General features: G+C 61.1%; 1 protein-coding gene across 1 annotated transcript; it reads left to right on the top strand.

Annotated features, from left to right (window-relative positions):
• The first annotated feature begins 612 nt into the window (after nucleotides 1-612).
• ELOVL2 (ELOVL fatty acid elongase 2) lies at nucleotides 613-22,812 on the top strand. The gene is made up of 8 exons (XM_056108536.1): nucleotides 613-709; nucleotides 14,937-15,000; nucleotides 15,938-16,125; nucleotides 20,009-20,086; nucleotides 20,937-21,108; nucleotides 21,292-21,416; nucleotides 21,574-21,708; nucleotides 22,559-22,812. Exons 1-8 carry the CDS (start codon nucleotides 707-709, stop codon nucleotides 22,679-22,681), a joined length of 888 nt encoding a protein of 295 aa, XP_055964511.1. The 5' UTR covers nucleotides 613-706; the 3' UTR covers nucleotides 22,682-22,812.
• The last annotated feature ends 3,913 nt before the right edge of the window (nucleotides 22,813-26,725 follow it).

Here is a 26,725-nt window from a genome sequence, read left to right as displayed (position 1 = left end):
GGGTCCTGGGATGCGGGATGGGGGTACTGGGGGCTGGAGGTGGGGCAGAGGCTCCGCTGCGAACCTGCCAACTTGGCCTGTGCCTGCAAATCGCGGCCCTGGCCGGCAGGGGGCGCGACGGGGCTGGCCGGGCCGCCCGGAGGTGGGCTAGGAGGGGGCGTGGCAATACGGGCCGGGGCACGGACGGGGCGTGGTCACGCGCGGGGCGGGGCATTGACAGGGCGTGGTCTCTGGGGGCCGTGGCCGCGGCCTGCTGGGGGCGGGGTCTGCCGGGACCGCGGTCTGCCGGGGGCGTGGTCTGCCGTGGGCGTGGCCAGCAAGGGGCGGGGCATCTGGAGGCGGGGCCTGCCGGGACCGCGGCCTGCCGGGGGCGTGGTCTGCCATGGGCGTGGCCAGCAAGGGGCGGGGCATCTGGAGGCGGGGCCTGCTGGGACCGCGGTCTACCGGGGGCGTGGTCTGCCATGGGCGTGGCCAGCAAGGGGCGGGGCATCTGGAGGCGGGGCCTGCCGGGACCACGGCAGCCTGCTGGGGCGGGGCCTGCCGGGACCGCGGCCTGCCGGGGGCGTGGTCTTCCGTGGGCGGGGCCTGCAGGGGCGGGGCTTGAGGGGGGCGGGGCCCGGCGGCCCCGGCCGGACAGCAGCGCGCGGACCAGAGCTGCCCCGGAGGGACGGAGGCGCCGGCCGGCCGGACAGCATCGCCCGCGGACATGGTGCGTGAACCGGCCGCCGCGCGGGCTCCGCGCTGGCCGCGGCTGCAGGGGGCGGCGGGGAGGGGGCTCCCGGGAAGGGCGGGCCCCGGGGTCCAGCCCGCGCCGCGGCGATGCCCAGGGCGCTGCCCCGGTCCGCGGCGCGCGGGGCGCAGGTGCCCGCGTCGGGGCCCGGCCGCGGCGGGACAAAGCGGCGCAGGACAATGCGGCCGCACGTGGCCTCGGGCCGCCCGGCCCGCACCTGCCCGCGCCCCGCGCGCCCGTCCCGCCGGCGAGTTTCCGCGGACGCAGCGCTGTCCCTCTGCGCTGTCCGGAGGGGCCGCCACTCTGCTGGCAGGACTCGGCGCTCAATAATTAAGGAGCCGGCACGGCGAGCGCGGTCGGGCTGCAGACTCCGCCCGGGGGGCGCTGCGAGGCGCGGGCGGGACCCGCACCGCCCCCAGCCCGGGAGTCTGCGGGGCAGCGGGAGGACCCTGCACCCGGGCCCCGGGCGCCATCTGTGCCGGTCCACCCTGGGCCCGGGTGCCCGGAGCATCCGTTAGGCCGGACCGCTTCCTCGGGCTGACCTTTGTCCCAAATGATTGTGAGTTGTGATGAGTAGGAGAACAAACTCAGGCGGGCGCCTGGGTGCTGGAGAGCGGACTCGGGCGGAGAGGATGAGCCCCAGGGGCTGAGACGCCATGTCCAGCCCGGAGCCCAGCGCTGGTCAGCTCACAGGGGCGAAGGCACTCCCCGGCACACGGCTGACCTGGGTTCAGTCCCGACACCCGAGTGGTCCCCTAAGCCTCAGCTGGAGTGCTCCCTGAGCACAGCCGGGTGTAGCCCCCAAACCAAAGAGGCATTTCTGCAGATGCCCTAGAGTCAGTCTGTGTCCGCCCCAGGCAGGAGCCACGGCTGGCCATGGGAAGGGGCTGACCCCCAGAGCTGCCTCCCGGGTCTGCGGCCAGCTCAGCCCCTGTGACTCGGCTGCTCAGACAGCCAACGACATGTCCACTTTGTGGCACAAATTTCGGATTTGTACCGTGCGGCCCGGGGGAGTGGGTGTTTGTCACTGGGAACAAAATGCACCAGCAACTTAACCAGAATTGTGTCTGGACATCGTGTGGGGAGGCCGGCTAAGGGGTCTCCTGCCTGGGGTCTCCTCAGATGGGTCCTAGAGTGGGTTAAATGGTCGATTTATTTTCAGAATCATAACCAGAGCACAAGAAAGACCCCTTGATTTGGACGAGTGGATTTTTAAAAAGTTGTACCCACGTTAATTTTAGTTTGGGGGGCCACACCTGGCAGTGCTCAGGGCTTACTCCTGGCTCTGTGTTCAGGGGTCACTCCGGCGGGGTTTGGGAACCACTCGGGGTGCAGGGATGGAGCCTGTGCCCATCTGCTGTACTGCCCACCATCTCCAGCCCTCGGAGACATTTTTCTTTTCTTTTCTTTTCTTTTCTTTTCTTTTTTTTTCCTTTTTGCTTTTTGGGTCACACCCGGCGATGCACAGGGGCTACTCCTGGCTTTGCAATCAGGAATTACTCCTGGCGGTGCTCTGGGGACCCTATGGGAATCGAACCCGGGTCGGCTGTATATAAGGCAAACGCCCTACCCTCTGTGCTATCGCTCCAGCCTCCCCCCCCCCTTTTTTAAGGTTACTAGTGTTCTGTGTTTCTTTAAGTGTGCGCACGTATGTGGTGCATACTGTGGGACACACCACATGCAGCGATGCCCAGGGCTTCTCTGGTGTTGCCAGTCTTCTCCCTCGCGTGGTGGTGCTCCCACCTAATGTCCCGGGGTCCTGAGTCTGAGAACAGCCTTCAGGGTCTTGATGTGCTCCAGGACACAGCCCACCAGGCTCTGAGCTGTCAGATCCCTAAGCCCGGGGGTCGTGGCTGAGTGGACACTTCGTTGAATGACCCAGATCCCTGACGGCCACTTTAACGCCAGGCCAGGAGGCCCCTGTGCTTTACAGGGTCTTCCAGGCGTGTCCCACACAGGGGAAGGGGATCCTCATGACGTCCCCAGGTCTGATCAGAAAACAGGGGGGCCCTTTGTGTCTGTGGGACGGTCAGCCGTGCCCTCCCTCCCTCCCTCCCCCAACAAGTGTGGGGCATGAGCGGCGAAGGGCAGGTGTGGTCGGGAACACCTGGCCCGGCCCACCTGACATGCGCGAAGCTCTGGTCTGACGGGGAGGGACGGGGCCTCAAGGCCACCTCGGCCACTCGGAGGTTCTCCGAGCCTTTCCGTGTGGAGGGCTCTGCCCAGCGCCAGCCCTTATCTCCCTGCCCTTGGCCCACAGGCCGCTGTCCTCTCTCGGGAGGAGGAGGTGATGTTGGCTCAGAGGCTCAGGCACGGCACACACGGTCCAAGTGGAGGCTGGTCGTGGTGGACGGCAGACGGGTCCCGGACCGTGTGTGCCATGCCTGAGCCCCTGAGCCAACATCTTCCAATGGGCTGTGATTGGGGGCAGCGGCAGTGGCGACTAGCCTGTATGCGATCCCTCTAGTTACGCTGCAAAATGAAAAGGCAGTCAGTCTTTCATCTGTGGGAGAGGGGAGTGCTCTCCGGCGGTGCTCAGGGCTTACTCCTGGCTCAGTGCTCAGCGATGACTCCTGGTTGGGCTGGGGGGACCCCATGGGTGCAAGGCAAGCGCCCTGCCCCCGCTGCGTCTCCCCGCCCCCAATCACAGCTCATCGGAAGATGCCCACGCTGACCGTGTTGGACAGGCGCGGTGTCGGGGTGGAAGCTCGGAGATCCAGCGGGCTGTGGCGGGGGGGCCGGAGCCTGGGCAGCGCCTCCCTAACCCGCCCCCCTTCTCCGCTGGGCTGGACACCCCGAGCAGGACGGGGCGCTCACGTTACAGCCCCGCCTCAGCCCCTGGCCCGCCAGTAATTCCACCAGCGCGTGGGGCTCCTGTGTCTGAAACCGAGGTGCACTCGGGTCTTTTTTCTTTCATACTGTGCCTCGCGTAATCTCGCGTTTGGACTTGGAAATAGCCCCCCGGACCCCTGCCCGCTGTCCACTCTCCCGCCTGCCGGCCGTGCTGTGCCCACCGGCCCCCCCTGCTGCCCTCCTTTGTGCTCTTGTTTCCCAGCGTGTCTTGAGTGCCCATCCTCCTGGGCAGGGCCTCTCACCAAGGGGCCCAGTGCCCGTGGGTTTCGGAGCCCCCCTGCCCCTGCGTTCCCACCCCGAGAACGCAGCCTGCGCAGTGTGGGTCCCGACCCAGCTGGTCTCTGTGTCCCGGATGCTCTGGGCTTTCTCTCCTTCATCCAGAGTCCCCAGGGCCGTGAAGACACCCCCCCCCCCCGTGACCTGCTGTCCAGCAGAGGGCAGGGCCAGGGGCGCCGCCCAGGTGTTGGTCCATTTGCTCCACATACCGGAGACCCGGGGTTGGAGCCCTGAACGCAGAGGCTCATGGTGTAAGCCTGACCACAGGCAGAAGCAGCCCCTGGAAGGGTGGAGTAGCAAAGCGGGGAGGGTGTGGGCTGAATCCCAGGCACCCAGATGGTCCCCCGAGCCCTCCAGGGTCCTCGAACTGAAAGAAAGAAAAATGGCGAGGGGGGGGTCGGGCGGGAAGGGCCGCGGGGGAGGGAAGCGATGGTGGTTCGATGAGGGTGTATTTGGGGCTGTCTCCCTTTCCAGAGGGCAGTGCCCCTCCATGCTGGCCACGGCCGCGGCCACCTCCTTGGCCAGCAGGGAGGACATCGCCGCCCTCTGCTGCCCTGGGAGGCGGCAGTGGCAGCTGGAGCGCAGGGCGGGGGCGCCACGTCCAGGGGCTTGTCGGGCCGGAGAGAGGGGACAGGGTCCAGGTGTTGGTCCTGCACCGGGGCTTGATCCCTGGCGCCTCACAGGGCCCCGAGCAGCACCAGGGGCACCCTCGGGAAGGGCTGTGTCCCCAAAGCCAGAGAGAGAGCAAGTGGCTGCCCACCCCGCCTGGGCCACGCCTGAGCCTGCCCGCACCGCCGGAACCGGGAACTGGGTCTTCCACCTGCGGCACCAACACTCTGGGCCCTCGGAGAAACGTGCGTCTGTCTCTCCCACCCCCCACAGGCCCTGCCTGTCCCGGCCTTTCATTCCTCAGGGGGCCACACCTAGCAGTGCACAGGGCTGACTCCTGGCCCAGTGCTCCAGACTGCCTCATGGCTCCTGTCCTGGTGCCCCCTCTCACCCGCAGCCTTTCCTCCCTGGCCTGCGCCCTGCAGCCCCTCCTCCAGGGCACGGGTCTCGTTTGCTCCGTCCCTGCTATCTACACGCATCCCAGCACAGCGAAGCGTGTGTGCATGTGTGTGTGTGTGTGTGTCTGCATGTGTGTGTCTGCATATGTCTGCATGTGCATGTCTGTGTGTGTGCCTGTGCGTGTGTGTGCATGTGTGTGTGTGTGTGTGTGTGTGTGCGTGTGTGTCTGCATGTGCATGTCTGTGTGTGTGCCTGTGCGTGTGTGAGCATGTGCGTGTGCGTGTGGGGCTCGCCGCTCGGTCCTGCGCCTTCCGTCTGTGGGTTGGCCTGGAGCGGTTGTGGGGTTCCCGGACTTTGCCTTTTCCTCTCCCGAGCGCCCGGCGAGACGGGGCCAGAAGGTTCCCGAGCGCACCTGCCCGGGCTCTGCCGGCCGCTTATCTGCGTGCACCTGGGCCTCGACCCGAGCACGCATGGGTCCCTCCACTCAGCGGGCGCAGTTCCTCCACAGCCTGTTCTCTTGGGGGGGTCTCTCCACCAGCGGGGCCCCAAGAGACACGGCTTGGGAGGGGCGGGAGATCACGGTGGGCGCATCCCGCCCGCCCTCTCTCCCTCCCTTGGCGAGGGTCTGCGTGCCTCTTCCGTGACGGGACCCGGCCAGCCCCTGAAGCAAAGTGAGCGGCAGCCCGGCTTCTCGGAGCCCAACGCCCCCCCCCGGGGCTGAAAAGCGGCTCTTTCTGCGAGGGTTGCCACGGCCTCTAGTTAGATCGGCCGATGTTTGGCTCTGCAGTTCACACCCTTATCTCGGTGGAGTCCTTGCAAAACAGTTTGGAGGGAGGCTAGTCCTGTGTCAATAGACTGACTTGCCAAGGGGAGAAACCGCTTCTAAGAGCATAAATGATCGACCTCAGCGCACATCCTAGAGGGGGCTGCCCGTGCCGAAGCTTCTGCTTCCCAAATACTGCTACCATCGCCTCCTTTTCCTCCTCCTCCTCCTCCTCCTCCTCCTCCTCCTCCTGCTCCTCCTTCTGCTTCCCAAATACTACTACCACCACCACTTCCTCCTCCTCCTCCTTCTTCTTCTTCCTCCCCCTCCTCCTTCTTCCTCCTTCTTCGTCCTTTTTTCTCCTTTCTTCTTTCCTTTTCTTTTTCTGTTTTGGTTTAGGTTTTGGTTTTGAGCACAGTATGCTCAGGGTGACTCCTGGCTCTGCACTCAGGAGTCACTCTTGGTGACCATATGGGATGCTGGGAGTCGGACCTGTGTCAGCCCCGTGCAGGGCAAGCACCTTACCCGCTGTTCTATATCAGGCCAGCCCCAAATGTCCCCTCTACTGCCCAGCTACGTCTCCTGACCCAGAAGCCAGGAAAACACTCTCTTCTTTTGAGGAAGTGGCGTTTCACTCTGTCCTTACAAAGGAGACGGATCAGAATTCTTTCCCAGAGCAATAAGGATAAGCATCACATCTGCATTAAACATGTTCGATACATAGCCAAAGGATACTTTTTGTTTAAAAAAAAAAAAAGAATGTCCTCTCCCTCTGTCCCTAGGGTCCTTTTTAATTGTTTTCTTTTGGGGGGTGCACACCTTGCGGGGTTCAAGGCTTTCTTCCCTGTCCTTTCTGTTTTTCTGTTTCATTCTTTTGTTTCTGAGCCACACTGGACAGTGCTCAGGGGTCACTCATGGCAGGGCTCTGTGGACCCTGGGGTACCCAGGACTGAGCCCGGGTCAGCCACGTGCAAGGCCAGCGCCTCAACCCGCCCGGCCCCGTCTGCAGAGGAACAGAGGTGCTGCCGGCCTGCAGGTGCCGGGCCGTGGACCTGCCCAGGGCTCTGGCAGGAGAAACAGTGGCGACCACAGGATGCTGGAAGCTGCTGTGGTGCCTGTCGCTCTGCGCAGTTCAGCAGGGGGGTCACCCCGAAGACACGCGTCTTGTTTGCCTTGTTTGGGGGCCACCCCGGAAGTGCTGAGGGGTCGCTCCCTGCGGTGCTTGGGGGCCCCTGCCTGGGGCTGGAGATGGAGCCCCGGGTGGGCTGCGAGCGAGACAGGCGCCGTCCCCAGAGAGGAGCAGAGCCCGCACTGTTCGGACGCCGTTGCTCAGGGGTGCGGGTCGCCCCTGGGTTTCTCCCGAGTCCTGTAGCCACCCGGGCCCTGACTGAGTCGCTCCCCCAGTGGTGGGGAAGTGGGCGAGTAGGACCCCGGGGCCCCGCAGGTGAGACCGTACCTGGTGGGGGGAGCCGATTGTTATTATTTTCTTGGTCGGGTCAGAGAGTTTATTGACCGTTAAGCTGCGGGGTGAGATTAAAGATTAACCGAGCCTTTAAAGGAGAGATCAGAAGGTGCCCGCGACTCCCGGCTCGAATCAGGCCATTTCGGTTCTTTTGGACAAACGGGTCCTGCTGATGTGAGCCACCAGCCACCCTGCCAGCTGCAGGGGCCTGGGCCACCCCGGCCTCACCCCGCCCAGGCCCTGCAGGGCCACACGCGGGAGGGAAGGCAGGGCCCATCGCTGGGCAGGCGCGCTGGGAGTTGCAGCCACTCTGCTGCCCCTCGCTGGCTGACCCACGTCCCCAGCCCTGTCCCCTCGCTGGCCAGTCCTGTCCCTCGCTGGCCATCCCTGTCCCCTCACTGGCTGGCCCACATCCTTGTCCCTGTCCCCTCGCTGGCCGGCCCTGTCCCCTTGCTGGCCAGCCCACGTCCCTGTCCCTGTCCCCTTGCTGGCCAGCCCACGTCCCCGTCCCTGTCCCCTTGCTGGCCGGCCCATGTCCTGTCCTTCGCTCTCAGTCTCTCTCTTGCCCGAGGAGGGCATCGTCTTCTTTCCTCTGTCTCAGGCCAGAGTGGGGTCAGGGCTTCTCGTGTCCGCCCACAGCGTGGCCAGACAGCTGCCGCTTCCCGTGTACACAGATGTGTGCAGGAGTGAGCTTTTTCTCTCTTTCGAGAACTTCAGAAATTCTAAATTTTTTTAAGTCGTGGAGGAGTGGGAGGGCCACGCGTGGCAATACTCAGGGCTGGCTCGTGGCTCTGTGCTCAGAGATCGCTCCTGGCAGAGCTCAGGGGAGCCTGTGTTTGGGGGATCGAACCCGGGTCGGCAGCGTCTGCAGTCAGCGCCCTCCTGCTGGGCCTGGGCTGGTCTGGTGGCGGCGAGGACCAGAGCTCCTTCCCAGTGCCCTTCTGTGTCCAGGGCCGGTTGCCCCCAAGCACGTTTTCTTCGCTTCCGCGCCCGTATCTTGTCAGAAGTGGGTCCTGGCCAGGAAGGGGGCTGGGAACTGAAGAGCCGGAGTCATCGGGATCGATAGGGCTGCGGGCTGGGCAGTGTCGCACGGGGTCACCTTTTCCTCTGTTCAGCCGCTGAGTCACTCCCGAGGGGCAAGGACAGTCCCCCCAGGCACCTGAGAAGTCACCCTAGTGAGGAGGGGGTGTGGCGCTTGGAGCGTTAGTGCAGAAGGACCAGCAGCAGTGAGCCCTGAGCACAGAGCCGGGAGTGACCCTGAGCAGAGTCAAGAGTAAGTCCTGAGCACAGAATTAGGAGTGAGCCCTGAGCACAGAGCTGGGAATCAGCCCTGAGTAGTGAGCTGGGAGTGAGCCCTGAGCACAGAGCCAGGAGTCAGCCCTGAGCACAGAGCCGGGAGTCAGCCCTGAGCACTGAGCCAGGAGTCAGCCCTGAGCACAGAGCTGGGAGTGAGCCCTGAGCACAGAGCCGGGAGTGAGCCCTGAGCACTGAGCCAGGAGTTAGCCCTGAGCACAGAGCCAGGAGTCAGCCCTAAGCACAGAGCTGGGAGTGTGCCCTGAGCACAGAGCCAGAATCAGCCCTGAGCACAGAGCCGGGAGTGAGCCCTGAGCACTGAGCCAGGAGTCAGTCCTGAGCCTGTCCCTGAGACGGAGCTGGCTGTGCTCTGGGTGACCTGGGCTTGGTCGGTTTCCGAAGCTGATTAACACTCTCACCCTCAGGTGATGGCCAGTGTTTCCTCCGGAGGTGGAGGAGGACTCAAGGGTCTCCTGGCGGCCGTGGGTCTGGGCTGGGGGGCGCTGGTGGTCCCCAGCATGGCAGGGTCCCACCCGCCCCAGCTGGTTGGCCGGAAGTGGACCTGCCCCCCAGTGACCCTTGGCAGGCCCCGCCAAGAAGGGCCGGAGAGGCAGCGTGCCCGTCAGAGTCCCCAGGTGGGGACGGGCCGTGGCTGTGAGCTGGGCTCGAGGCCTGGCTTCCTGGCCCACGCTCGGCCGCGCTCTGGGTGAGCCTCATGCTGTGTCTGCCCTCGAGAGGGTGTTCTGCCTCCTGCTCACCCGTGGGCTGGACGGTCCCCCGCTCCCTGCGCCAGCTCGCGTGGTCACTCGTCCAGGCCCACCTGTCTGTGCTGCCGCCGAATGTCCAAGACGAATGGCCTTGTTGGACACCACAATGGGCCGGGCACTTGCCTTGCACGTGGCCAACCTGGGGTCCATCTCTGGGACCCTCAGGTTGTCCCCTGGGGCTGCCAGGTGTGAGTCCCGAGTGCAGAGCCAGGGGTAAGCCCTGGGCATCGCCGGGTACGAACCCAAACCAAACAGAACAGAAGACGGGGCCGGAGCGATAGCACAGCGGGGAAGGCGTTTGCCTTGCACGCAGACGACCCGGGTTCGATTCCCAGCATCCCATAGGATCCCCCGAGCACCGCCAGGAGTCATTCCTGAGTGCAGAGCCAGGAGTGACCCCTAGCATTATTGGGTGTGACCCAAAAAGCAAAATGAATTAAACACACACACACACACACACACACACACACACAAAACCAAAGATGATGCTGTGTGAGGCGATTCAACGGTCTACACCGAGTCACCTTGCAGGTGAGGCCACCCCGTATCCTCCCACTCTCTGGCCAGCCACGGAGCCCCACGCCGTCCGCCTTGGGCTTCTTCTCTGTGCCAGTGCCCAGTTGGCTCTGTGGCAAAGAGAAGATCTTTCCCCGCGTGGACGAGACTTCACACAACAGCGGAGGAGGGCTGAGCGGAGGAACCCGCAGGCAGCCCGGGGCTGGGGCTGGGGCCGAAGTAGCGGACCCTGGAACACTCGGCGCTGCTCTAGGGCCGTGGCGGGAGCCGCTTCAGGATTAGGGAGCAACAATGTAGCCCTGATTGTTACTTAGAGCTGGAGGGAGCCGTTTCCCCAGGAGCATTAAAGCGCCTTTGTTCCGTCCTCGCCCCAGGCGGCCGGGCTCTGTTCGCACTTGATAACCAGGGCACATACGAGCAGAATCTCTCCACGCCATTGTGCCCCGTGAAAGGGCTTTATTCTTCCCGGCCCGTTCGGAAGCTGGGCCCGCGCCAGGGTGTCCTGAATGCGCCGGCTCCGTGGCGGCTCTGGCCGGAGGGGGCGCCCCACGTCCATCCCCCGGGAGCTCTCACTCGAGGCGTGTTGGGTCCCCGTCACCAGCTGTCGGGGTGGGGGTGGGGGAATGTGCCAGGCACGGGCCCAGCCTTCAAGGGCGTCTACGCTTCTGATTGGCTCGGTCCGAGGACCCCTGGGTTGCGCAGCCTGGGTGGGGGCAGGGAAGGAGGAGGGGGGAGGCGCCTAGCCTGTGGGCTGCAGCCCCTGGAGGGGGCTTTTACTTTTTATTTATTTTTAAAGTTTTTGTTTGTTTGTTTGCTTTCTTTTTGGGTCACACCCGGCGATGCACAGGGGTTCCTCCTGGCTCTGCACTTAGGAGATACTCCTGGCGGTGCTCAGGCAACCATATGGGATGCTGGGAATCGAACCCGGGTCGACCGTGTGCAAGGCAAATGCCCTACCCGCTGTGCTATCGCTCCAGCCCCATCTACTTTTACTTTTTAAAACTAGAGTTTAATTAATATGATTATAGTAGTGTTTCAAGCGATAGCACAGCGGGTAGGGCATTTGCCTTGCACGCGGCCGACCCGAGTTCGATTCCTCTTGGAGAGCCCGGCAAGCTACCGAGAGTATCTCGCCCGCATGGCAAAGCCTGGCAAGCTACCCGTGATATATTCGATATGCCAAACACAGTCACAGCAAGTCTCACAATGGAGACGTTACTGGTGCCTGCTCGAGCAAATCGATGACAAACAGGAGGACCATGCTGCAGTGCACAGTCGTGTTAAGGTTTATGGTGTCAGCAGGCAGATGGCTGGAGTCCCATGCCCGTGTCCCCCCTCCATCCTATCTCCTCCCCCTGCTGTGAGTCAGTCAGTGGTCACTGTCCATGTCTCTGTCCCAGATCAGTGTCTTCCTCCCCCAATATGCTGGTTCCGTGCAGGCAGCAGCCTCTTGCGTGGGACCCGCGTGTCCCCCGTGTGGAATGGGCACGACTTCTCTAGCCATGGACCGTGCCGCGTCTTGGCTGTCCCACTCTGAGCTGCCGTGGGCAGGAGGGCGGCACAGGTGGACATCGGTGGTGGGGGGGCAGGCATTCATTCCTGGCAGGGTTGGCACCATCCGGAGCCTTGCCGGGAACCGGGGCTTGTCCGTCTGTCCGTTGGGGACCCGCTGTCTCTCTGTAGCGCTGGTGTAGACGGTGCCTCGGCTGCAGCCGCCCTCCAAGCCCGCCCTGTCCGTCCTCACTCTCTGCGTGCGAGGCAGGCCGGGGCCCGGAGAGTCGTCAGAGGGGAAGGAAGGTCCTCAGTGGCCCGTCCCCAGGAGCACAGGGCTGACTCATTCGCTCACAGCTGAAAGCGCCAAGCCGTGTGTGCATTCCCAGGACTCGAACCCGGGTCAGTTGCACGCACGGCGAGCCCTGAACTCGCTGGGTCCCTCTCCAGACCCACCCTTCTGAAATCCATCTAGCCACTCGGTCTTTTTATTGGCGAGTCTGAGTCCATTCAAGGGCTTTTGTTTGCTTTGGGGGTGCCAGGGCTTATCCTTGGCTTGAGGGACCCTCTGCAGTCTGGGGTTCGAGCTGCAGCTGGCCATACTGCAAGGCAGGCGCCCTCCCCCCGTCCCGTGTCCCGGACCCCGAGACCGTTCGTTATTTAGGAGACGGGCTGCTATCCTTAGATTTTCCTGGACGTTTTCTTTCTGGTCTTTGGCTGTTTTATTTTATTATGCACCATCTGTCCACCGTCCTTCCTTTCTTCCTTGATTTGCTCGAGCGGGCACCAGTAACATCTCCATTGGAGACTTCTTGTGACTGTGTTTGGCATATCGAATAGGCCACAGGGTGCTAGCTTGCCAGGCTCTGCCGTGGGGGCGGGATACTCGCAGTAGTTTGCTGGGCTCTCCCAGAGGGATGGAGGAATCGAACCCGGGTTGGCCACATGCAAGGCAAATGCTCTACCCGCTGTGCTATTGCGCCAGCTCTTGTTTTATTATATTTTCCCTTTTTGGAACATGGTGGAGAAATAGCACAGACATAGGGCATTTGCGTTGCGCGCAACTGGCCTGGTCGACCCGGGTTCAATTCCTCTGCCCCTCTCGGAGAAGAGCCCGGCAAGCTCCCGAGAGTATCTCGCCCGCATGGCAAAGCCTGGCAAGCTCCCCGTGACGTATTCGAGATGCCAAACACAGTCACAACAAGTCTCACGATGGAGACGTTACTGGGCCCGCGGGAGCAAATCGAAGAACAACGGGAGGACAGTGCTACATATCCTTTTTGGACCATATCTAGTGGTGTTCAGGGGTTACTCCTGGCTCTGCACTTGGGAGTCACTCCTAGTGGTGCTCAGGGGACTGTCTGAGGTGCCGGGATTGAGCCCAGGGTGGCCGGGTGCCAGGCAAACGCCCTCCCCGCTGTGCTCTCTCCAGCCCCTTGGCCCTCCGTTCTATCTGACTTTATTTGGATGGCTTGAGCTGGTGCCGGCTATTTCCCCCCGAGTGTCCCTGCCTACTGACTGGACATGGGGTCCGGGCGAGGGCTCTGGTCCCTGGGGCTCCTGACGGCCTCTCCGCCTGGTCAGTCTCGGCTGGGACCTCCCGCTACTCTTTCTCACCACAACTCGCGGCCTGTTGATTTGCTTTTTCTTTTCCTGGACAATGAGTCCTTCCCACGTGTCTTGTAGCGCAGAAAGTGGGTTTCTCCCTCACGCTTGGCCAGTAATTGGCAATGCGTGGAATGTCCTTGGCCGCTGATTCCCCGGGCCGCCCGGGCTCTGCGAGGGGGCTGGCGGGTCCCACTGCGGCAGCCTCCCTCGCCGGAGTTTTCACCACTTTTTTTTTAAATTGTTATTGAATCAGTATGCAATATAGTTACAAGCTTTCATGTTTGAGTTTCAGTTTTTACCACTTTTAAAAATCATTGACTCCAGTGGGGCTGGAGCAATAGCACAGCGGGTAGGGCGTTTGCCTTGCACGCGGCCGACCCGGGTTCGATTCCCAGCATCCCATATGGTCCCCCGAGCACTGCCAGGAGTGATTCCTGAGTGCATGAACCAGGAGTAACTCCTGTGCATCGCCGGGTGTGACCCAAAAAGCAAAAATAAATAAATAAATAAAAAATCATTGACTCCGGGAGCCAGAGACAGTAAGGGATGGGGGGGGAGGGGAAGGGCGTTTGCCCTGCACGTGGTTGACTTGGGCTCAGCCCCCAGCACCACACAGGGCCCCTGAGCACAGAGCCAGGAGTCAGCCCTGAGCACTGCTGGGTGTGCCTGAAAAACAAAACCAAGTCACTGGCTTTCCACAGCGCGGGGACGTGTGTCGGTGGTGACCGTCTCCTGCGGGAGTGCGGACCAGCTTCCCGCTGGGTGGTGCTGGGTCCATGGCGGGGGCAGGAGGAACCTGCTCTGAGTAGATGCCGGGGTGCTGGTTACCGAGTCACCCTGTGGGGTCGCCACAGTCCCTCCTCCAGGAGGTGGCCGGTCCCTCCCCACAGCATGGGGAAGAGGGGAGGCTTTCTAGTCTAGAACTCTCTCTGGTCCTGGCCTGTGTGGACCACCCTGGACTCTCCCTGTGGGCCTTCCCTGGACCCAGGCTGTGCTTTTCCACACCGGCCTGCTCTGTACTGCCAGGCCCCAAGCGGGCAGGCTGCTCTGCCGTGGTCACTTCCACTTCCAGGCAGTCCCCTGGGTTTTCCCTGGACACTGCTAACTCTGTGCTCAGGGCTCACTCCCGGCTCTGTGTTTAGGGCTGACTCCTGGCTCTGTGCTCAGGGCTCACTCCCGGCTCTGTGCTCAGGGCTCACTCCCGGCTCTGTGCTCAGGGCTCACTCCCGGCTCTGTGCTTAGGGCTGACTCCCGGCTCTGTGCTCAGGGCTGACTCCAGCTCCACGCTCAGGGCTGACTCCTGGCTCCGTGCTCAGGGCTCATTCCCAGCTCAGTGCTCAGGACTGACTCCTGGTTCGGTGCTCAGGGATCACACCTAGCTCAGGGCTCACTCCCAGCTCTGTGCTCAGGCCTGACTCCCAACTCAGTGCTCAGGGCTTATTCCCAGCTCAGTGCTCAGGACTGACTCCTGGTTCGGTGCTCAGAGATCACACCTAGCTCGGGGCTCACTCCCGCCTCTGTGCTCAGGGCTCACTCCTGGTTTTGCACTCAGGGTTCACTCTTGGAGGGGCTCAGAGGACCACCTGGGGTGTGAGGGTCCGATGCCAAGGTTTGATAACCTTGCACGTGAGGCAAGCACCAAAGCTACTGCACTCCTGCACTCTCCTGACCCGAGCAGGTCACTTTAACCCTGAAGCTTCTTCCGCCACCCCCTCACCCCCCACCACGATCCCCCCAAGTGGGTTTAAGTGGTAGTGATTGATCTGGTGGAACCAGGTGCCTACTAAGGTACTGGTAGTACTAATCACGGCAACGCTTGGAAAACAGCCTAAAGGCGTAGGGACAACAGCCCAGGGCTTCATTTCCTGATCAAAATTTAAAATAAAGAAAAAGCCTTAGGCGGAGCCTCGGGCCGCCCTGGCAGCGGCTTCTCACCCTCGGGGCTGGCCCGTGGGTCTGCGCACACCCCTCGCTGACACCCCTCACTGGGACTCAGTCGTGGGAGCTGCCTGGCCCGCGGTTGCCCCCAACACTGGCGGGGAAGGAATGAGGCGCTTCCGGGCGGTTTTCCAGGCCGCCTTGTGCCCGAGTCATGAAAGGCAGATTGTTCCTCGGACCCGCCTTGTCCCGCGGTTCCCAGCACCCTGACCCCTGCCCTTCCCTGCACAGGAGGCTCTGAAGGCCTTCGACGACGACCTCAACGCCTTCCTGGAGTACATGTTCGGGCCTCGAGGTGAGCGAGCTCCCGGCGGGAGCACCCTTGGGACGAGCCCGTCACGGGTCACGCTGCAGGGTCCCTGAGCAGGCTGCCCTGTGACCACGCTCGGGGACCCCCCACTCACCGTGGCAGGACGGCCCGGCCCTGTCTCTGGGGCTGGTCCTGCAGCTGTGGGGGTCCCCCCTGCTGTGTGTGCCCGGTCTTCCGGTGCTGTCCGTCCTTCCAGACAGACCCTCCCCGACAGACAGACAGACAGACAGAGACAGACGCTCAGGCCCTCTCCTCCCAGACAGGCCCCGTCTGCCGGGTTGGGAGGTGCCCCCCGGAGTCTGTGTCCGTGAGAGACACCCCCGAGGGTGGGAGCCCCAAGGCGGGCCCCAGGCTCTGGGTCTGAGGAACCCCTCCCGGAAGGGGTGGCCAACCCAGGACCCCACGGCCCCCTCCCCCCGAGGCCCCTCGCCCACGACCCCACAGCTGAGAGCCGCCGGGACATGGCGTGTTCCATGTTGCTCACACCCGGCAGGTTCCCAGGGGCTGGGCAGGGGCTGGGGTGGGGCGGGCACTTCAGCCCTTGGAGTAGACCCCCGCGCCACTGTCTCCTTGGCCGTCTGTTTCAGGTGGGTCACCGCACCCCACAGGCGACCTGCCCGTCCATCTGTGACTTTAGGAACCCCAGGCCCAGGGTTTGCCGGGTCGGTGCTGCAGGCCCCTGCTGTGTCTGTGGCTCAGGTGAAGGCGACCCTCCAGGCTCCGACTCTTGTCAGGCGTGTCTGGGCTGCAGCCCCGCCCCCTCACGTGTTCCCCGACACCGTGGCCCTGTGGCCTGGCCGCTGACTGGGCCCTCACTCACCTGTCCCCAACACCCGTGGCCTCGTGGCCTGGCCGCTGACTGGGCCCCCACAGGCCGGCGCGCTGGGCCGGGAGTCAGGCGCCCGCTCCTCCCGCCCTGCAGATGCCCGGGTGCGAGGCTGGTTCCTGCTGGACTCCTACCTGCCCACCTTCAGCCTCACCGTGCTCTACCTGCTGGCCATCTGGCTGGGCAGCCGCTACATGAGGACGCGGCCGGCGTACTCCCTCCGGGGGACCCTCACCGTCTACAACCTCGGGGTCACGCTGCTCTCGGCGTACATGCTGGTGGAGGTGAGTGGCGGCTCCCTCGGCCCCTGCGTGGGAGTCAAGCGTCCGAGCCGCGTCAGTGCCCGCGACCCTCGTGGCCCCCGCAGCCCCCCACCCCGCAAGCTCGGTGACCGGATGTGAAGCTGCCTCCGCTCCATCCTGCCCACGCCTGCGCTGACCCTAGCACGGCCAGTGGCTCCCCAGGGTTTCCCGGACTCATTCACGATGGTCCCTCCCGTCCCCCCACGCTGCGGAGGGCTACAAGGTCACGGGCCCTGTGGTCACTGCGGAATCAGGCTCGGCGCTGACCCGGCAGGAATCGGCCGGCCTTGGGGGGAGGGGGTCGTGGGGGCATCTCATACGGTGCCAGGCACGCTCCCCCCCACCCCTCTCTCCCTCCCTCCTTCCTCTCCGTCCCTGTCCCTTGCTCTTTCTCTCTGTCTGTCTCTGTCTCCCTGTGTGTCTCCCTCCCTCTCCCTGTCTCTCTGTCTCTCCATCTCTCTGTCTCTCTTTCCCCATCTCTCCCTCTCTCCCTCTCCTCTCTCTTTTTCTCCCTCCCACTCCCTCCCTCTCTCTGTCTCTGTCTCTCTCTCCTGCTCTCTTTCTCTGTCTCTCTCTCCCTCCCTCTCTCTCTGTCTCTCCCTCTCTCTGTCTCTCTCTCTCTTCTCCTTCTCCCTCTCCCTGTTTCTCTCTCAGTCTCTCCTCCTCTCTCTTCCTCTCCCTCCTACTCCCTCCCTCTCTCTCTCTCTCTCCCTCCTTCTCTCTGTCTCTCTCTCTCTGTCTCTCTCTCTCTCTGTTCTCTGTCAGCCTCCTCTGCTGCTCAGGCCAGGTTGGCCTTTGGGCATCTGCCTGTTGTCACCTGCTGACTTGTCACCCCAGCTCAGGCGGGCGGGTCAACATTCAGCAGAGGGGCCCTGAGTTGCTCTGCCTTGTCAGCCCCGAGCGCCCCACAGAGGCTGGAGCATACCTCGTGGGAGGGCTTCTCGGAGGAGGTGATGTTTGAGCTGGGAGTGAGCAGAGCCAGCGGGGTAGGCGCGGCAGACCTGGGGCGTGTGCAAAGTCCCCGTGCACAGGATGAGGTGGGGAGCCATACCTGGCTCCTGAAGGCCTTGAGCACTGGGAGTGAGGGGAACCGGGTTCAAGGAGCTCGAGACCTGCCTCTGCCAGTTGCCTCGCACAGAGGTGCAGAGAAGTGGGAGGGAAGGGGGTAGGCGGAGCTGGGGGGAGTGTGTTTAGCTCGATCATGATCTTGGCCATCCTGTTGTTCATAGATTGCCTCAAGCAGGCACCAGTAACGTCTCCTTCTCGTCCTTGCCCTGAGATTTTAAAAAGTGCCACATTCGAGGCTCTTTCAGGGTTAGGAAAATGAGACCCTTCATTGTTACTGGTATTTGGCATATTTGGTGCGCCACGGGGAGTTTGCCAGACTCTGCCGTGTGGGCAGGTTACATTCGGTAGCCTGTCAGGTTGTCCAAAGTGAGAATGAGATAATAAGATGTCACTTCCGGGAGCTGGGTTTTATAGTCTCTGGGTCTTGGCCACTGATGGGATTCCACGGCGCCAGGGGGCCAGTTGGTGGGTGTGACCCCTGGAAGATGGAGGAACTGGGTGGAGGATGCTCAGCCTTGATCCGAGCAGGCTTGGTGTTTAGCGCAGGGGAAGAAATTTATTATAATCGCACAAATACAATAGAGAAAATGGCTTGAGAATCTGAGAATTAAAATGTTCAGATACTGCATTTTTCAGTTCTTATATTATGAAATATATGAAAATAATTATATTAAATATATTTTATATAATTATGTGCACAACTTAATTGCACAATATATATATATAGGTTTGGGGGCCACACCTGGTTGTGCCCAGGGGGCAAACCCAGGCTGGCTGCAGAGAAGCGCCCTACTCGCTATATTAACTCTCCAGCCCCTAAAATTAATATAGTTTTTACAAAAGTTTTAATTGGGATTCTGTGGTTTATAATATTGTTGACAGCGGTTTCTCATAGCCGCAATTCCCTAGAACTCATATTTAAAAATATTTCTGAGGGCCTGAGCAGTAGGACAGCTGGGAGGGCGTTTGCCTTGCACGCGGCCGACCCGGGTTCGATTCCCAAGCATCCCATAGGGTTCCCCGAGTACCGCCAGGAGTAATTCCTGAGCATCGCTGGGTGTGATCTAAAAAGCTGTCACTGTCACTGTCCTCCCGTTGTTCACCAATTCGCTCAAGCAGGCCCAGTAACATTGTGAGACTTGTTACTATGTTTGGCAGATCGAATACGTCACGGGGAGCTTGCCAGGCTTTGCTGTGCGGGCAAGATACTCTCGGCAGCTTGCTGGGTTCTCCGAGAGGCACGGAGGAATCGAACTCGGGTCGGCCATGCCGGCCACATGCAAGGCCCTACCTGCTGTGCAATCGCTCCAGCCCGTGCTATCAAAATAAATATATAATGGCCCTCTTTCAAAAATTTTTTTTTTCTTTTTTTTTCTGTGTGTGTGCTTTTTGGGTCATACCCGGCGATGCACAGGGGTTACTCCTGGCTCATACACTCAGGAATCACTCCTGGCAGTGCTCAGGGGACCATACAGGATGCTGGGAATTGAACCCAGGTCAGCCTCGTGCAAGGCAAACGCCCTCCCCGCTGTGCTATTGCTCCAGTGCCCCCCCCCCAAAAAAAAGAGATTTCTGTTGAAAACAGTTTTATTTGGGGTAAGTGGTTTGTTTTCCAGGACAGGCTCTAGGCTTGGACTTGGGCCCTTGGACTTGGTGCTTCCTTCCTGCACCTGGGACCCCACACACGCGCCTGGCTCTTGTCGCTGCCCTTTCTGTGGACTCAGCCCTCCCCGCTTGCCGGTTCATTTTCCTGTCTGAGGGACCTTCCTGTGCACTTCCTCACCTTGAGTCCGGAGCTGGGAGTCTAATGATTTGCGAAGGGTCCTTCTAGGAAAAAAGGCATTTGATAGTGGGAGTTTCTAACAAAATCTTGTTCAGAATGCTTCAGAATATTTGTTCCTAAGTTGTTCTTGGGTAAGAAGTTCCACCTTTTGCCCATGGAATATAGGTGCTTGGAAATGTTTTGTTTTACAGCCTAATTCTAATCTGGTCACAGTGGATTTTCTGGCGTGATGTCTTAGGAAAATCCAGGCTAGGTTTCTTTTTTTTTTTTTTGCTTTTTGGGTCACACCCGGCGATGCTCAGGGGTTACTCCTGGCTCATGCACTCAGGAATAGCTCCTGGCGGTGCTCAGGGGACCATATGGGGTGTTGGGAATCGAACCTGTGTCGGTCATGTTGGCTGCGTGCAAGGCAAATGCCCTACCCGCTATGCTATCACTCCAGCCCCCAGGCTAGGTTTCTTGTGTCCCCACCAGCCATCTATAGAAGGGTAGCATGGTAGCACTGTCCTCCCATTGTTCATCGATTTGCTCGAGTGGGCACCAGTAACGTCTCCATTTTGAAACTTGTTCTTACTGTTTGGCATATTGCGTATGTCATGGGGAGCTTGCCAGGCTCTGCCATGTGGGTGGGATACTGTCGGTAACTTGTTGGGCTCTCCGAGAGGGATGGAGGAATCAAACCCGGGTCAGCTGTGTGGAAGGCAAACACCCTCCCCGCTGTGCCATCGCTCCAGCCCATAGACGGTACATGGACGTTTTTCAGTGGTGCCATTTTACATGGACATTTTAAAGTGGACCTTCACGAAGGCAGTGAGCTGAGCGCCAAGCCAGGCGTGAGCATCGCAGGCCTGTGACCTGCGCCTCTAGCGTCAGCCCCAAGGACAGCATGTCCTGAGCCCTCGGCCACGACGGTGTCCGGCCCCGGTCCCCGGCCGATGCCGGTCAGTATGTGGGGGGGGACGTCCAGCCTTGCCCTGCCCAGCTGAACTGCCCCCACCCCCCGTCTCTCTGCAGCTCATTCTCTCGACGTGGGCCGCGGGCTACAACCTACAGTGTCAGAACCTGAACAGCGCGGGCGAGGGCGACATCCGGGTGAGTCCCCGGGGACGCGGGCGGGACCCCTGCGTGGCTGAGGGGGGCCCAGCCTGCCTTTCCCCCTCAACACTAGCAAGATAAAATGAACAGATGCTCCCAGAGAGAATCATTACAAGGGGCTTTTATTATTATTTCTTTGCTTTTTTGCTTTTTGGGTCACACCCGGCAATGCTCAAGGGTTACTCCTGGCTCAGGCACTCAGGAATCACTCCTGGCGGTGCTCGGGGGACCAAATGGGATGCTGGGAATTGAACCCAGGTCGTCCGGGTACAAGGCAAATGCCCTCCCCGCTGTGCTATCGCTCCCACAAGGGGCTTTAAATCACAGCATTTGGGGGCTGGAGAGAGAGTACTGGGGGCCAAGTACTTGCACTGAGCTGGATTCAAGCCCTGGCATTTTGACTGGCCACACCAACTCAGATCCATCTTAGCTAGCACTTTACACCGTGTTTATTGAGATACTGGTATCTTAGTGCTCATCGAATATTACACGGCAGCATTGGTGCGAAAATAGAGGAATGGGGGCCAGAGCGTTAGCACAGCGGGGAGGGCGTTTGCCTTGCATGCGGCTGACCTGGGTTTGATCCCTGGCATCCCCATCCCCAGCACTGCCAGGAGTGATTCCTGAGTGCAGAGCCAGGAGGCAGCCCTGAGCGAAGCTGGGTGTGACACAAAAAGCAAAAAAAAAAAAAAAAAAAATACAGGAACTAGCGTTTTAGGAAGAACAGTGCTGGAATTGCTTCTCGGGGCTGTCGAAGGCCGTGGGTGGCTCACGGCAGGAGTATCAGGGACTCTGCTGGAGGCGGGGGAGCCGGCAGCGACCCCCTCCCTCCTGTCCCCCCCCCCAGGTGGCCCGGGTGCTGTGGTGGTACTACTTCTCCAAGTCGGTGGAGTTCCTGGACACCATCTTCTTCGTCCTGCGGAAGAAGAGCAGCCAGGTCACGTTCCTGCACGTGTACCACCACGCCTCCATGTTCAACATCTGGTGGTGTGTGCTCAACTGGATCCCCTGCGGCCAGAGTGAGTCCAGCCGCCCTCTGCTGGGGGCTCCCCCCCCCCCCCCCCCCCCCCCCCCCCCCGTCCACCTCCAGCCGCTTCCTCCCCTTCCCCGCAGAGGCGGTTCCCGCCGCCAGAGCTGAGCTGGCCCTCAGGGGGGCCGGGGAGGCTCTGCGGCGTGGCCGCGCTCAGCCGCTGTCTCCGCAGGCTTCTTCGGGCCCACCCTCAACAGCTTCATCCACGTGCTCATGTACTCCTACTATGGCCTGTCCGTGTTCCCGTCCATGCACCAGTACCTGTGGTGGAAGCGGTACCTCACGCAGGCGCAGCTGGTATGCCCGCCGCCCCCGGGCTCCGAATGAAGCCGGGCCGCGACCTCTGTCCCCGGCACCCCCTCTGCCCCCCCCGACCCAAACCCAGAAGGCCCACAGCTGCCCCCTCACCCCCTTCCCCAAGACGCGCCGGGCCCCTCACTCGCATCCGCCGCAGGTGCAGTTCCTCCTGACCATCACCCACACGCTGAGCGCCGTGGTCAGGCCCTGTGGCTTCCCTTTTGGGTGCCTCATCTTCCAGTCCTCCTACATGCTCACCCTCGTCATCCTCTTCCTGAACTTCTACGTTCAGGTGAGTGGCCGGGGACCCACGGGGCGTCGCCGCATTCGGGGGGCCCCAGAGAGGCAGGGCAGAGTGATCACACCGTGGGCATCGTGCAAGGCCCCAGGAAGGCAGGGGTGTGCGGGCTAGCTCCTGGCGCCCGCGCTGTCCAGTTCTGCCGCGGATCACAGGGGGGTGGGTGGGCAGATGCCCCCGGAGAGGCGAATGCTGTGTGGGTCCCCAGAACCGACGTGAGCATAGAGGGGTGTGGTTTCATAATAAACAGGAAGGGGCAGATTACAAACGAGAATTCTCAGTGGCCTGGGGCTGGAGCGATAGCACAGCGGGGAGGGTGTTTGCCTTACATGCGGCCAACCCGGGTTCGATTCCCAGCATCCCATGTGGTCCCCTGAGTAGCACCAGGAATAATTCCTGAGTGCAGAGCCAGGAGGAACCCCTGAGCATTGCCGGGTGTGACCCCAAAAAGAAAAAAAAGAATTCTCAGTGGCCGGGGCAATTGCATCGGGCTGAGAGTCTTGCTTTGTAATGGACTCTGGGTCCGGCTCCACACAGTGCTCGGAGCCCCAGCCTAGAATAGACAAGACGGGGCTGGAGCAATAGCACAGCTGATAAGTTTGCCTTGCACACGGCTGACCCAGATTCGATTCCCAACATCCCATATGGGCCCCGGAGCACTGCCAGGAGTGATTCCTGAGTGCAGAGCCAGGAGTCACCCCTGAGCTTCGTCGAGTGTGGCCCTCCCCCACCAAAAAGAAAAGCAAAAAATAAACAAGACGCATCGGCCCGCTGGGCTGCACTGCCCGAGAGAAGGGCAGGCACAGAACCCAGTCCTCTCTTCCCCTGGTGTCTCGCCCGACAGACATACCGAAAAAAGCCGATGAAGACAGACAGGGCCGAGCCGCCGGCGGGAAAGGAAGCGAATGGGTTTTCCCCGGCGTTTCCCAGCTCTGCCAACGGGGTCCGTGCCAGGAAGGTCCAGTAAAGGGCTCAGGAGGGGCCTCCCGGAACCGCCTCGCAGACCCTCGAGCTCTACAGCACAGACTGCACGCAAGCCTGTCCGTGCCAGCGGGAACTAATTCCTCTGTTTATAAATCATTTGTGCCTGGAAACGTATTAATATATGGCGATTAATCTGTTAACGGGCCTCTCCGGGATGGGGCTTCACGCTAACGCCTCACGGCCCCGCGCCCCCCGCCCTCGAGATAAAGCGCTCACCTGCGTCCAGGCAGAGGGACTTTCCAGGAGCAGCAATGGCCTGGGGTCACCAGCACCTTTGTCCCTTGAGGGTCCCCCCAGGAATTTTTCCAAGGCATCATGAACGGGACACAGACCGTCCCCAGAGCCACCGTCTTCCCCGAGTCCCCATCCGGTGCGGTTCCTTGCCTGGCTTTTGATGGAAGGAAAGCTCTTCCTCCAAACGCCCATCGCTCGGCCCAAACGCAGGTTCCCCGGGTGCGGCCTCCAGGGCAGAACCCAGCCAGGCCCACGCAGCTGGGTCGGTGGGTCCCGTCACCGTTTGGGTCCTGGACTAGACCCGGCTGTGAGGGGCTAACCTCGATGCCCAGGACGGCGTCTCTGCTCTTTCCTCTGGTCTGAGGGAGCCGGCCGTGTGGGTGTGGACCCGGGTCAATCACAAGACCTGCGGGGTCCCCGCGAACGAGCCCGGGGTCCCGTCTCAACCCACGAGCTTCGCTTCCTTGAGCCCGACCCGTGTGGGACTCGGGGGCTCCGTGCACTCACCAGACACGCCCCAACTCTGAGGGAAACTCTCGGGCCCCTCAAGGCTCCATGAGGCTTAGGGGGGTGGGGTGCGGCACCCCCAGACAGGGCCTGCCCCCAAGAAGCCTTCCCCATTTTCACAAGGGAAAGGCCCATGGCCCCGTTTAAGCCTCAGCGCAAACACTGGCTGGCCCCCACCTTCCAGATCCTTCCAGCTCCAAGTTTGTAGGGGACTCACCTGCGCTCTGGCGGACGGTCCCGGTGGCTGGAACGAAGCACTTCCGGGCTTGGTACACTTGAGGTTTGGTAAAGAATAAACTAGAAGAAACAGCCTTTAAGTCGGGCTCCCCCCCACGCCCGCTGAAGCAGGTACATATTTTAAACTGTCATAAGCGTTCCAAATTTATATATATATACATATATGTATGTACATACACATGAAACCTAGGCAAAGCCTGGCAAGCTCCCCGTGGCGTATTCGATACGCCAAACACAGTAACAACAAGTCTCACGATGGAGACGTTACTGGGCCCGCTCGAGCAAATCGATGAACAACGGGAGGACAGTGACAGGCAAAATGAAAGCAAAAGATTTTTTTTCCCAAAATTTCCTCTTACGGGAATGAGACTTTCACTGCAGGCGTATCTACCAGTAATTTTTAAAGCAAGCAGAATGTTTACTTTATGGAGTCGAACAGAGAAGCTTTTCCTCTGTCCACAGAGAGAGGGTTAGGCGTTTGGGGGAACAAGGTCACTCCCTCCAGAGGTATTTATTTCTAAGGCCAAAATGCTGTTTATTCTGAAGGGCAGAAGAGCACTTTGTCAGGAGCCATGAGACTCTTCCCTGGGTTTCTAACCCACTCTGTTCTCCCTCCCTGGGCTTCCCTGCTGGGGAATCAGTCACTTTACTTCCCTTTGAAGTCGCTTGTACCTAGAGAAAGTCGCCTCCCGGCTGAGCGTGGTCGCGGGGGCCTTTTCCTTTGTAGACAGAAAGGCGTCCTGTGTGACCGCTATATAATAAAACTGCTTTTGACACTAACACATTCTGCAGTTGCATTTGACTCAGAGATGTCAGGACGTTTGCTCGGGCCGTTGAGGGGCGCGGGGAGACTCACACCCCACCCCAGGCCCTGAGAGCCGCCCGTATCGGATGTCAGGCGAGCAGAGGACAGGGACACACAGGCCTCGGGACTGCGGAACCAGGACGCCCCGACTCTGGGCCAAGGGCACAGGCGGGTGTCAGTCTGGGGCGTGTCAGGTGGCCCCAGGGGAACAGGAACCTCGGGGAAAGGCACGAGTGACGGACTTGGGCTTCACTGGGGGGACGACACACGCTTGAAAGTGCCTCCATCCGCCCCCAGGCCCAGGATTTTAGCGCGCATGCATGCGTGTGTGTGTGTGTGTGTGTGTGTGTTGCGTGCAGGGGTACTCGGCTGGGCTCAGGGTTGCTCCTGGCTCTGTGCTCTGGGGACCAGACGTGGTGCTGGAAGCTGAGTCCTGAGCAAGGAAAGCACCTTCCCGGCGGCTGTCTCAGCTGAAACAAGGGAAGAAGCGGTTGGTGAAGCCTCAGGCCTGGAGAGTCGGCACTGCGGGGCTGCTACAAGGCCCACCCCGTCACCCCGGGACGCCCTGCGCCTCCCCAGGAGTGACCGCTGGGTCAGGAGCCCTGGGCCTCCCCAGGTATGCCCCCACCAAAAGAACAAACCCCAGATCCTAGCCAACTTACTTCCTGCTTCAAACCTGAGGTGAAGCCGCATCTTTGCAGCAGGCCTGGGACGGCTCAGACCTTCTGTGTGTGTGTGACTTGGGTGGCCGCGTGTGTCTCTAGGACACAGGAGGAGAGGCACCCAGGAGGAGTTCTGCACTGCCGGGAGACCGGCCCAGTCCCCCCAGCCCTCCCGACCTTCAGGGAGGCTGGACCTTCAGCCCTGGGCCCAGGGACACGCCATCGACCGGCAGATCGGTTTCCGTGGGGAGCTGCGCTCCAGGGAGGAAGCTGAGACCAGCTGATACTCCCTTCCCCTGCCCCCGGGTCCCCGAGAGCCACCGGACACCCGCAGCGCAGTGGCCAAGGGCAAGCAGATGACAGTGGTCAGTGGCAGGGATGGGCAACTCTCACTGTGACTTGTTGGTCGTGGAAGCCCTGAGGGTGTGAATCGTGACTCCTGGGCACCAAGCAGCCAAAGAATCACCGGCCCCTCTCCCCTGACCAGCTGCGGGTCCTTCTGGTGATGACGGATACGGCAGAGGCCGCACGTTTCTGGGGGAGTTGAGTGAGGAGAGCTTCAGCCTGTCACTCTCAGGGGCCACGCCTGGAGCCGGTCAGCGTGTGGTGCTACGGATGGACCCCGTGTCCTGCCCACAGAGCCTGCCCTCAGCTCTCGGGGCCGTCGCCCTGGCCCCATCATTCTTTTAGATTTTTGGGTGCTCAGCTCCGAGTATGCCCAGGGTGTTCAGGGATGACTCCTGACTCTGTGCTCAGGGGTCACTCCTGGTGGTGTTGGGGGGACCATGTGGACTGCTGGGGACCAAACCTGGAATGGCCAAGGGCAAGACAAGTGCCCTCCCTCTGTCCTCTCTCTGCTCCTGACCCCCGATTTTTTTTTTCTTTTTGGGCCACACCTAGCAGTGCTCAGGAATTACTCCTGGCAGTGCTTGGGGACCCTATGGGATGCTGGGATTGAACCCGGGTCAGCCACGTGCAAGGCAAACACCCTTCCCGCTGTCCTATCACTCTGACCCCATGACCCTCAACTCTTTTTTTTGCTCTTTTGGGTCACACCCAGCAATACATAGGGGTTCCTCCTGGCTCATGCACTCAGGAATTACTCCTGGCGGTGCTCGGGGGATCATATGGGATGCTGGGAATTGAACCCGGGTCGGCTGCATGCAAGGCAAACGCTCTCCCTGCTGTGCTATTGCTCCAGCCCTACATGCATCTCTTCCTCTTCACCTTAGTTTCATCCATGCCCTATCGTCATTTCTGTGCATCTTATTATTATTTTGCTTTTCTTTGGGTCACACCCATCGATGCACGGGATTACTCCTGGCTTTGCACTCAGGAACTACTCCTGGCGGTGCTCGGGGCACCATATGGGATGCTGGGAATCGAACCCTGGTCGGCCACGTGCAAGGCAAACGCCCTACCCGCTGTGCTCTCTCTCCAGCCTCCAACCCTTGATTTTTAAAGCTAGTCTCAGGGGTGGGTAGTCTGAGCAACCCTCGAGTGCTGACGCCAGCCCTGCTTTGCCCCGTGTGGTTCTCACCCCTCAGTGCGCCCTGCAGCTTGGGAGCTGGGCCCTGACTTT

This window comes from Sorex fumeus, unplaced genomic scaffold (assembly GCF_029834395.1).
Source record: "Sorex fumeus unplaced genomic scaffold, SorFum_2.1 ptg000218l, whole genome shotgun sequence".
NCBI classification, from domain to species: Eukaryota; Metazoa; Chordata; class Mammalia; order Eulipotyphla; family Soricidae; genus Sorex; species Sorex fumeus.
Note: the sequence above shows the minus strand (reverse complement) of the source record. Positions and strands in the feature narration are given on the sequence as shown.

Bases quoted from the DNA above. Each gene is read 5' to 3' on its own strand.
- ELOVL2 (XM_056108536.1), top strand. The intron at 21,109-21,291 runs GTGAGTCCAGCC...CTGTCTCCGCAG, and splicing joins CTGGATCCCCTGCGGCCAGA to GCTTCTTCGGGCCCACCCTC. The intron at 21,709-22,558 runs GTGAGTGGCCGG...CTCGCCCGACAG, and splicing joins TCCTGAACTTCTACGTTCAG to ACATACCGAAAAAAGCCGAT.